General features: G+C 33.4%; 1 protein-coding gene and 2 long non-coding RNA genes across 4 annotated transcripts; 2 read left to right on the top strand and 1 right to left on the bottom strand.

Annotated features, from left to right (window-relative positions):
• Window positions 1–427: 427 nt before the first annotated feature.
• On the bottom strand, window positions 428–11833 carry LOC122523537 (DNA polymerase alpha subunit B). 2 transcript variants are annotated; one of them, XM_043645354.1, is made up of 7 exons: window positions 11324–11833; window positions 10566–10785; window positions 10415–10478; window positions 2125–2222; window positions 1252–2037; window positions 914–1129; window positions 428–817 (listed from the first exon to the last, which is right to left on the bottom strand). In XM_043645354.1, exons 1-7 carry the CDS (start codon window positions 11400–11402, stop codon window positions 511–513), a joined length of 1770 nt encoding a protein of 589 aa, XP_043501289.1. In that variant the 5' UTR covers window positions 11403–11833; the 3' UTR covers window positions 428–510. The 2 variants fall into 2 exon arrangements, with proteins under 2 accessions (XP_043501289.1, XP_043501299.1); XM_043645364.1 differs by lacking the exons at window positions 10415–10478; window positions 10566–10785; window positions 11324–11833 and adding an exon at window positions 4428–4732.
• On the top strand, window positions 5358–6334 carry LOC122523549. Its single transcript, XR_006305321.1, has 2 exons — window positions 5358–5843; window positions 6198–6334. It is a non-coding gene; the product is annotated as an uncharacterized LOC122523549 (long non-coding RNA).
• LOC122523551 lies at window positions 8805–9339 on the top strand. The gene is made up of 2 exons (XR_006305322.1): window positions 8805–9091; window positions 9242–9339. It is a non-coding gene; the product is annotated as an uncharacterized LOC122523551 (long non-coding RNA).
• Window positions 11834–11877: the final 44 nt, after the last annotated feature.

Genomic DNA, 11877 nt, shown 5'->3' with positions numbered 1-11877 from the left:
CCTCTGTCGGTTAACTTATCAATTCTGTAAATTTTAAAATTGGAATTTTAATTAAAAAAAAAAAAAAAAAAATAATTTTATTTAATTTAATAATTATATTTAAATCACTTTTTAGGTCGAAATTATAAATAATCAATCATCTACTAATTTTTCCTTTCTTGCTATGCAAAATAAATAAATTAAATAAAAATCAAATGACTTTAATAAATGCAATAATATTTATTTTTAATAATTATTAGATAAAGAAACCTATAAGAATAAAAAATTAAAAATGTCGATCCCTCAAAATAAGCGTAACTCCAAAACATTCCGTTCGCCTCAAACAAAAAAAATTATACATACTGTAAATGTATTTGAATGAAATGAATTTAGGAAAAATAAAAAAAATTTTCTTTTTTTATTTAGATAAAACAGATAAAAAAAAAAGTACAAAGAAAACATTAAATTATTTTCTTAAATAGACATGTACAACGTGCTATGGTAATCAAGAAGATACCACGAATAATATTCTCAGATTTTTCCTATCTCACAAGATACGTTATGAGGATTCCATTGTTCGCTTGGTCTAATACACAACCTTGCATACATTTGCTTGATCGATCGTTCGGGGTTTAAAACGAGACAATCATTGATTACGCCACAAAAATAACGCATATCCGATGGCAAAATCAATATATGCGGTTGTAGATTGAAGAAAGCGTGTTTCTTCCACATTTTCGTATCGAGATTTACACCAGGAGGATAGAAGGGGTAAAAGCAGCATTGAGACAATATGTGATCAGCTATGCGAATAAGTCTATCTGTTGCTGGAAAATTTCTGAAAAAAAATTATATAAATTATAACAAAATATGATTATCTATATAATATTATATCGTATATCACTATGAATATTTAAAAGCTTTAAATACTTACGAAATTTCTTCTTTTGATATATGCTTAATACTATCTACCGAGGTTACACCGATTATCAAACCTTCTATATCCAAAATAGAAGGATCCGACATCATATAAATATTTTCACCGTTTTGCGGCAATTTATCCTTATTAATATGAAATCTGGGTGTTGGGAAAACGGCAAAATGATGAGCATCTAGATGCGAGGGTATAATTACAACTTTAACAGACTTTCTGCAATGGAAGGTGAAAAAAAAAGATCATTTGAAAGATATCACAAAATCGTTAAATCAAATAATAATTAAAATAAAATTTATATAACATCGATTACAAGAGCAAAATAAAAAATATCATACCCTAACAAATATTGCATAGCTTTGACTAGAAGTCTCTCGAAAAGTTCTTGAAACGTTTCCATGAGTTTACAATTCTTTATATGTGGATGACTTTTCTCTATAAATGGTCCAATGAGTATTAATATATGAGGTTCTTCTTTCGCTACGCGTTCCATAATATTGAACAAAGGCTGATAACACAAATTATCCGACAACGTGAACGGACCTGTCGCAACTATGATATTTAAATTTTTTGTAAGTTTAGGCGGTCCACTTTTAATAGCATAACCTTTAGTAAAGAATTGTTTCGCATGAAAAATACTATTCGTTGGATTCGTTCCTTCCACCGCCACGATTTGACCCGGATACAAAGAATACTGTTTTACGCCGTCTAAATTCAAAGAAATGGTGGCAGCCTTAAACCCGTCGTACGACCATTTACAACCTTCCAACATGTAACTAGTGATATCAGATTTGGTATGAGCATCGCAAAGAATTCGACCCCAGGTACGAAAATTCGTTTGACTTTGATACGTTACATTTTGTGTATAAAGTATATTGGTAGGGTCAGATTTCGACCACATATTGCACAAACGTTTTCCGATATTGTAACAAGCGGAAAAAATTATGCTTTGTTGATTCCGAAGTAATTCGTACATATATAAAATATTAGGTGGTACGGTTTCGCTTATTGGTGCGATATTCACGTCGTAGTCAGATTCTCTGTTCCATGATGAGATTTCTTTTCCAAAAAATAACATAGCCTTTCCTGAGTCAACGTTAACGCGACATCTGACCGAAGTATCGCTGAAATGTACATTAATATTATACATTATTAATTTTGAACAACTATAAAAACATTCTGGTTAATTTCTATTTCAATTACAAACTTACGATATCGGCGCATAACTAAGGGGAAAAAATTGCAAATCCACGGCACGTATTTTAGTATCTTCATTTTCCAATAAATCTGGACTGCGTAGCCTTTTGGTCTTTAAATAAAAAAGAAGAAAAAGAAGGTAAAATTATTATACGATTGGGCGGAATAAATTTATAATAATATAACGATAAATATGCGTTTATTATTAACGATCGAGGAAAACAAAGCTTTTATTTGTACGCGCTTCCATTTCACTTATTGAAAATATCCAAAATAGTTTGCCGTAGACGAGTATGTATCTAGTCACGAGAAAATAGAGCATACGTGCACCACATTCACACTCGTCTATGGAATCGACTTTTTGTTCTAATCATTTAAAACGCTATTTAATACATCAAAATAACAATGGCTCTCGATATGATGAATATTTTCAACATACTGAAAAAAAACCATTTTCCCTTGATATACATATATATAAATAAATAAATTGACGATAAATAAATACAACAATGTTTTTCTAAAATTAAACTGTTGTATTTATGACAAAAAAAATACTTTCATATACATCGGTTTTGTTCCTCTTTGCAGAGAGAAAAACATTTAGGAACTGATACAAATTACATAATCGAGAAGGAAGGAAAAATAAGAGAGGAAAACAGTAATAAGATTCATAACAAAAATATTATAAATAAGCTCGATGTGCCGTGACAGCTCGCGATATCTTAAGTAAATGGACATGAGTTCATTTAAAAAGGAATATCGAGAGCCACTGTTATCACAGAGAATTGTCGATGAAACTGCGATGTTAATACCAAACGTGCTTAATGAGTGTGGATCTAGTCACAACTTGATCGACTGTGCACTAGACCTTCACTCATTCTGCACATCCAGAAATCGATGTCTTCTTCTTTCTTCCTGCTTGTGTACACCTTCATCGTCCGTGATTCTTTTTTTTTCTTTTTGTTAATTCTTTCGCTTTTAAATTAAAAGTACGCATACCCGATAAACTTGGGAATTAATTATTTCGCAATCGTTCATTGCACTCTCGATCGGACGTAACAACATAGATGAAACAAAAAAAAGAGAAAGGGAGGAGAGATTCAGGGGACAACAAAGGGTAGGGGGAAGGATATTCTACGCGTAATCATTGTAACTCGAATAATAATGACGACTACGACTACAACGACGACGATGAACGGACGAAGACGAAGAAAAGGGTTATTTCGTGAAATAAGAGAGAGAGAGAGAGAGAGAGACAAGAAACGAAAGGTTAAACTGCCGTTAACCTAAGGACTTTTAGCACTCGTTTTATAACGTATTATTTCAATCAATTTCAAAGCATTTCTTTTACTCATGGTTTCTTTGCATCTAACGCGATTCCCATGTAACTCGGATACGTGATCGACTGCTAACTTAGTCGCTGTCGAACCTGCACGATTATCGTCGAATAAATAGATAAGTAAAATGACTATTCGATATTTAAAAAATAATATTTAGGAGTATCGACCTTAAAACTTTTTATTTACTTTGACTTTCGAGATCGTTCGATAAGGACTATACAAAAAAAAAAGAAAAAAAAGAAAAAGAAAAGGAAAATTGGAAATCATTATGAAAATGCGTAAACAAATGCTTACAAAATCAAAATTTATTACGAGAAGAGAATAATAATAATAATAATAATAAAAAGAAGATATTTCAAAAGGCTGAGATTTTGAGATCACGAAATCACAAACTATGACTATGACTACGATGACTATACCTATGACGACGACGATGACGACGACGACGACGACGACGACAACGAAAACGACGAGCCGATCTTCGAACGGTATGTAAGAAGAATATAAGTACGATTCCCTTCGGTTTCGACCACTCACGTGGCTCCTACCCCCACCACCTTCATCTTTCTCTCGTCGCTTCACCGACCACTTGCCCCTTCCTATTGCCTTTCATCCCCCTCGTCCCACGGTCATAAGATCGGCGGATAGAACGAGAGAAAAAGAGAACGAACGAACGAATAAGAGAAAGAGGGGAGCGTGGGAAACGACGTTGAACTTTTACCAGTTACTCGCGTTTCACGATGCAGAATACACCAAGGTGAATACACACAACGAAACTAATATCGATTTTTTTTTGTAATGAATTTCTATCCCCGACAGTAGATAAATAAAAAAAAAAAGAAAGAGAGATAAATCAAGAGGAACAAGGCGGGTATGCTTGAGAAAAAGATGTTGAAAGAGAAAGAAAGATAGTGGACATACATTGGGTAGATAGTTGTCGGTCAATTGTACTTAATTGATAGATGTGTACGACTCACCGAAGAATCGTTCTTGACAGAAAGAGTTACCATAAGACAGCGTCCCGCGTTTCCTTACGACCTTGACTACCTCCCTCCTTCTATTCCTCCTCCTCCTCCTCCTCCTCCTTCTCTTACTCTGCTTTTTGTTTTGTTATTGGGTTGAAAAAAATTCAATCAATTGTCACGTAGGAATCAAATCTTTACAAAAGATAAACGAATTAACAATAAAAAAACATTGTTACTTAGAATTTGTGAGCATACCAACAGTAGTCTCATACTTTAACTCGTTATTATATACATTATCACATATTATAGCGTATTGATATCATACACGTTCATAATCGACAATAAGAGTTTCGAAATAAAATACTAAGATAACTTGCAAGATATAAATCGCATTGCTAAACATCTAAAGATTTAGATTACCAGAATAAAAATATCTAAGAGTATTATCTTTGCGAGAATAGTAATATATTTCGAGAAACACTAAAGATAAGTCCTAAGAAAGTGCAACAAACCCTGGTTAACTCGAATTCGTTCGATTCACGACTATGCTACTAAAACTTGTTTTTACAACAACAACAAAAAAAAGAAAACTGTGATATTAGATTTAAGTGTTTTTATAGTGTTTTTTTTTAACAAGGAACATAACGGATATGAAAGTATCTAAAGAAATATAGTTTATTTGTATCAATAAAATCCAATCGAAAGTCTAATAATATCTCACAAATCTTTCTGATTTTCTAATCATGTTCTTTGAACAAAAAGTAAATCTTAATGCTGAGAAACTAGTAGAACTTAAAATGATTAAAGTACATTTTTAATTGATCGAATATAAATGAAATAATCGAAATTTACGAGAAATACCAAAAAAAAAAAAAACGAAGCTGAATACAATAGAACACGATTGTGTATTCAACAAAGAAAACAGGAAATAACGTACTTACGGTTTCACAAAATAGAAGATAATGATTTAAAAAGCGTGAAATAAATGAAGACGATGAAGACTATTACGCATTATTCCTGGAAATGTGATTTAGAGAAGTTTCGAGGACGAAAGTTGTTCGGAACGGAACGGAACGAAACGAAACGAAACAGGACGGCAACAGGTTACATCGGTGGTGAGAAGAGAGTCAACTACCAACTACGACTACGATGGACTACGACGCCGTTCTCATATCCACTGTACGATCGGTCGACGCACTCGTCTCTCAGCACGCACGCATACAGAACATGCGGCACGGCTGGCGTACACGCAACAGAGAAAGAGAAAGAGGAAGAGAAAGAGAAAAGGAAAGACCGAGGGAGAAAGAAAAAAAGAAATGTTGAGAGAGAGAGAGAGAGAGAGAAAGCGCGTGTCCCTACTACTATCACCGGCACGCGAACCGGGGAATGCAAGGTTATCCACAAATATTAGATACACCTCGATATCGAGTAAGTTAAGCGAGTTATAAACTCGATTTATTATTTCGCATTTGTTCGTCGTTCGTTCATTTCCAGGTCAAATCTGTATTTCAAAATTCATACTTTCACTTCTATAATTGTCATTTAAAAAAAAAAAAAAAAAAAAAAAATAGAAAATTTTAATAAGCAAATATTTTCTTACAGTTCTTCTAATATTTACATGACCTTGAAAACGAGAAAATAAATTAGTAAAAATTAAATATCCATACAGATAAATTTAAGAGAGAGAGAGAGAGAGAGAGCGTACATCGTAAAAAAAAAAAGAAAAAAACTAAAGGACTCTACGAGGAATGACTAAAGAAAATAAAATTTCACTTTTCATAGGAAATCGTAATAGAATAGCAGACCTGAGGAACGGGGACGCAAGATGATGATGAGGACGCGCGACAGCAAACACGTAGTCGGAAGAAATGCCATCAGTACTATACGACCGAGGAATGGAATCAGAAAAAGAAACAAACGGAAAAAAAAAGAAAAAAAAAAAAAAAGAGAGATAGAAGCGTCGCATCATGAAAACGAGTCGGTATAACGTAAAGCGTCACGCGATGCTCCTTTCAAGGGAAATAATTTGTTCCCGTGAGCAAGAGAAGACGCTACGATTCGCGTGAATTCCAATGGCGAGAAAAAGAACACGAAGAGAGAAGAAAGAGAAAGAAAATCTAGCGAGTGATGATGAAGGCGCTATCCAACCGGAAACGCTCCTCTCGTTCGACGAAAGGTCGGGAGATTACGAAGTGGGGAGGGGAGACGAACCAAACGGAATCTCAGACCGTTGAGAGAAATCTGTCGGCTCGATCTTTCCCTTGTTCTTGTTCTCTTTCTTGCTTTCTCTCTTTCTCTTTCTCTCTCTGTTTCTGTCTCTCTTTCCCTCCCTTTTTTCTCTCTATCTCTTTCAATGTGTTCTTTCTTTTTTCCTTAGCGCGATCTTCCATCTTCCTTATACGATAAAAATGGGACGCACACACGTTAACAAAAAGAAAAAAAAAATGTTAATCACTGCGAGTTACCGCGCGTAGAATAGCACACGCGAAAATCACGGAAACGAAATCAACAATAGCAGCAATAGCAGCAGCAGCAGCAGCAGTGGAGTAGTAATATAGTAGTAGTAGAGTAGTAGTAGTATGTAGTAGTAGCAGCAGCAGCAGCAACAGGTCGCCGTTGCTTGTCCTACCCTGCGCGTAAATTCACTCGCGACTACAGCGGCGCTCCATTATGGCCGACGCACGAGCAACGAACGAATGAACGAACGAACGACGAACAAACGAACGAAGCGACGTAGGACGCCGCATTGGGAAAGTCGGCTCTATTCATTCGATTCGAAAACTACGAGAACGATTAGAATTCTTCGTTGAAGTATTTGAAACAATTTAAACGGATAATTTTGATTTTTTTTTTAATTTTTTTTTCTTTTTACTAACCTTGAGAGACCGAATTGAGAATGCTTTAAGTAAAAGAGAGGAGGAGGAAGAGGGGAGAAAGAGAAAAATAGAGACCATACAACACGAGGCTCTCACACGCGTTCTTTCTCTCTCCTCTCCCTGTCTTTTAAACGATTTTAAGAAAAAAACATTGTGTAATAAGCATATAAAAATAAGGTCGACAAAAAAAAAGTAACAATAGAATATATGAACCAACGAAAGTACGCAGACGGAGAGGAAGACATTCTCGAGAATATCAAATAACAAAAAAGATGCTTTGGCAAGCTTGAAATGAACGCACGAAACCGCCGGCGGGAGCGAACAACGATGGCAGAGTCTAGCCGGGTCCTTGAAAACTGAAATCGTGCCCTTTGAAAGAAATCTGCTCGGCAGTTGCCGTTGGAGGGAGATTCTTCTTCTTCTTCTACTCTTTCTTTCTTTCTTTCTCTCTCTCTCTCTTATTTCTTTACTCCTCCCTCTTAAACTGCTCCACGGCTTGGTCTCTCTCTCTCTCTCTCTCTCTCTTTCTCACGCATACACATATACATATTCCTCTCCCTTCTTCTTCTACTTATTCTTCTTCTCTCATTCGTTAGAGAAGAACCTAACCGGCCTCTCTCCATCTCTCCTGCCCTTCCGTTTGCCTAGTGTCCTTTGTGGGAGAGCGTTCGAGCGAGAGCGGACCGGGGGAGAGGAATTATGGCGGGGCGATCTACCTGGACGATTTTTATGGCGGGAATTACGGTACTCGGTGAGATCCTACAACGACAACGACAACGACAACGACAACGCCTCGCCTCGTCTCGTCTTCTCTCATCTCGTCTCCTCTCACCTTACCATGCAATGCTTCATTACTGATCGAAAAAACACCTGCACCAAGGAGATATCTTTCTTCTCTTACGAAAGCGGAAAAATAAATGATAAAGGGACTTCTGGAGAATTCTAGAAGTTCCTCTATTTTCCTGATTCAATTTTAGTTTAGTGTCGTTTAATAACGACCATGCATTTCTACGAACGTCGATTTAATTGAAAAAATTGTTTCTAACATCGTGAATAATAGAGAATTTACTGTTTAGAAAATTGATTGCAACTTTGATAGAAAATTTATATGTTGATATCGTACGAAATAGAAATTTAGAAAATTACCTATGTTAAATGAAGGAATTTACATACGTACGAAAGAAACAGCTTATTCGCTAAACGATCACACAAGAACCGACCATCAACTTGACTGTCGAAGAATAGCCTTATGGACGAGCATGGAACCAGTGCCAGGGACAGTGACAGTGACCAGGGCCGTAACTAAACGATCGAATAATTTTACTCGCCTAATAACATTCAACAATTTCTCTACCAACGGCTTTTATTATTTTCGGTTAAAATAGAATTAATTTTGTCTGATTTTGAGAATACTTTTAAAGACATTGCTACATAAATCAAATGAATTTCGCCAAAAAAAAAAGATTAGAAAACAAATTTGAAATATCCAATAAATGAATTTAAACTTAAAACACGTTCATTCGTTTAAAATGTCGTAAATGTCGTAAATGTCGATACAGACAGTAAAGTATAAAAGTTTCTTTCAAAATCATTTGAAAACGTTCGAACGAAAATCGAAAGGGCATTCTTGCTTGAATGACGAACCATGGACGGTCGTGAAAAAGAGAGGGGAATCATAATAGGGCCTTCAGCAAAGAATTGGGTCCACAGGTAGAGTCCTTACGTCATTGCTACTACGGACCGACCACAAAGAATGTGAGACAGTGTTGCCACGGCGATGTAAATCATTATTGTGCCAAGGTATCAGATTCGATGCGAAAGATTCATCGTAACTTAAAAAAAAAGAAATCTTTTTTCTTTTATTTCAATAACTAAACTAAGAGAAATCTATAAATGGATAACGATCAAACCGATTAGATACTTTGAACTATTTTTAATTTAACCTTTCAGTTTATTCGTCCTTCTACAACGTGTGGGATAAGACTGATTGTTTATATTGTAATGATTTTCTCAGAAACGAGGATAATAAATGGGTATAGTCGAACCAATTATAAGCACGATACTGATTCTGAGATTGCATTCATAATTGCATATACATTTGACCAATAAAATTAATAACGACCAGTCATTTCGATCAGAAATATACAACTATATTAATAACGATTAGATTGACTAGCAAAAGACGCTTATTGAAACTGAGAAACGTACATTAAATTAAGAGATAAACAATAATTCTGAAGTTAAATCTGACTTATCGAAACAATGTAAACTAACAATAAAAGTAAAGATGTAGACATAGCAATGGCAACGTTCATCGATTCGGTTTTTCAGATCTTCCTTACGATTCACGTGTACTTGCAAAGATTCGTTGCAACGTTGCCATTCTGCTTCTTTAAATTTGAATTTACAATACAAAGCGCTAAAAAATATTCATATATAAGAGAAAGTTGTGAGAATACTGTATTTGATCTAAAAAAACAAGTAATACTGCGTAAAAGAAAATCATAAATGAAATATTTCTTGAATTTCTATAATACAAATATGTTTCAAAATCTACGAATTTCTAAATCCGGCAACAGAGCCGGAAGGCCGTTACGGAGGGGGCGGGACTATTGCAGGTTAAAGAGGGGGAGTAAAGAGAATGTATAGTTTTCGAGGCATCACAACATCACGAAGTTGACCGAGAAAGAAAATTTGAAAAAATGGAAATATTTAGATGTTGAATTAGAAATATAACTTCTATCGTATTTGTAAAAGCTTTATAAATTTGATAGTAAAATTAGAACAAAATAAATGTAAAAATGTAAAAAATTATATTAAAAAATTATATGATTATAAAGATACATAATGTAAAGTAAAAAGTCTAGATTTTTATTATTTTAGAATAAAGTAGTAAAGAGATAAATTAATTGTTAACGTTTTTTCGTAATAATAAATTTATACAAAAAATTAAAAAATACTTACATATTGTAATATGAAATATAATATTAATGTATATCCTTTTACACAGAAAATATGTTTGATATGCAAAATATGATTTTAGCGCTATACTCTCTTTCTTATTATTCTATATATTTTATTCAATAGCTAAATTAAAGTAAATATTAAATATTATGAACTTACCGTAGTTGTTGTGGACGCTGTGACTCCTTCGCAACCATACATCTCAAGAATGCTGTCGGTTTCACTATTTTACTTATGTAAGGATTGTTAATATGAAACTATTGTAAAATAATCAGAAATAGAAAGAATTTAGTATCAATTTAAAGGATACATCTGTTTGTATGAAGAGTCAATAGCACTTTTAGCATTTGAAAACTCTCCTGTTTTATTTATGCTATTACTCTGATCTTGTTTTTTTAACAAGTCATGCTCCATTTTAACAAGTCGATTTAAAGAAATATCAACTTCATTATACGTAGAAGTACTGTATCCTAACCACATCTCCACAAATTTTTCTTCGTCTACATCATACAAATCGCACAATTGTGTACCTAAAAATAAGAATATTGTATTTATTAAATTGAAACGCTCTAAATTATTATATTAATTTAACTTAGATTTTAATGCCATTATATATGTTGACTCTAAAATTTCCAGAGAGAAAGATATGATATTGTCTGAACTTTTAAAAAACATTTTAATGTATGCATGTTGCACAACATGCATAAGAAATAATAATATAAACATAAAAATAAATAATATAAATATTACCCGTGTGTGTTAAAATATTGATAGGTAAATGAGTAAATTTTAATAAATAAAGATATAATTACAAAAAATACTATGTATTGCTTATCATTCATGTAGAAAGTTAGTATCTCAGAAGTTAGGTTAGATGAAGAACAAAATTATATGACATAATTGATCATTGTATTGATAATATTGTTATAATTTAATTGTATCGAGTCTAAAATGGCAATCATACTTTCAATTTTATTTCAAATGCATTCGTAATAAATGTAATTTTCAAAATATTTTTTAAAAAGTACAAAAGAGATAATATAGAAATTTGTTATAAGAATTACTTACATTTGTCAAGAACGCGATTGTCTTCGACGGTACATCCAAATTCTTGAAAATATTTTTGCAAATTTTCTATTTTATCCATTTTGTTGGCAGTGTCTAATCGTTCCCGCCAAAACTAAAAACACCGATATTCCTATACCACAAAGCAATATATAAAATTGTACATTTTACCGCGTGCGCGATGTCACGTAGTATACATATACATTTCCTCCATAAAAAACGTTTTATAAGAGGGGAAGAAGTACTTCGAATAAACAATAATTTCTTATTTGTCCTATAGAGCGCGCAATTTTTCACTATAGAACTATATTGTTTTAAATTTTACTTTCCTAAACTCTCATTATTTTACCCTAGAATTGAAATTATTTTTAAATTACTAATTTTCATAAATATAATTTCAAGTACTATTAAATGATGAATTCCAGCTTTGGAAAATGTATGTAAATATCTAGAATAATTTAAAAATAAATAAGGTAGTATTCTTAGTAAAATACCAATGCATACGAGGACCGTATGACTAAATGATGACTATGCTTATGTGCTTAAAGCCATATAAT

The sequence above is a fragment of the Polistes fuscatus genome, unplaced genomic scaffold (assembly GCF_010416935.1).
Source record: "Polistes fuscatus isolate 324 unplaced genomic scaffold, CU_Pfus_HIC Scaffold1, whole genome shotgun sequence".
Classification (NCBI taxonomy): Eukaryota; Metazoa; Arthropoda; class Insecta; order Hymenoptera; family Vespidae; genus Polistes; species Polistes fuscatus.
The sequence above is the reverse complement of the archived record's forward strand: the minus strand, read 5'-3'. Positions and strand labels throughout refer to the sequence as shown.

Bases quoted from the DNA above. Each gene is read 5' to 3' on its own strand.
- LOC122523537 (XM_043645354.1), bottom strand. From the start codon at position 11,402: ATGGATAAAATAGAAAATTTGCAAAAATATTTTCAAGAATTTGGATGT. The intron at 2,223-10,414 runs GTAAGTTCATAA...TTTTATTTAAAG, and splicing joins CAGCGTCCACAACAACTACG to ACCAAAAGGCTACGCAGTCC. The intron at 818-913 runs GTAAGTATTTAA...ATTTTTTTTCAG, and splicing joins ATATCAAAAGAAGAAATTTC to AAATTTTCCAGCAACAGATA.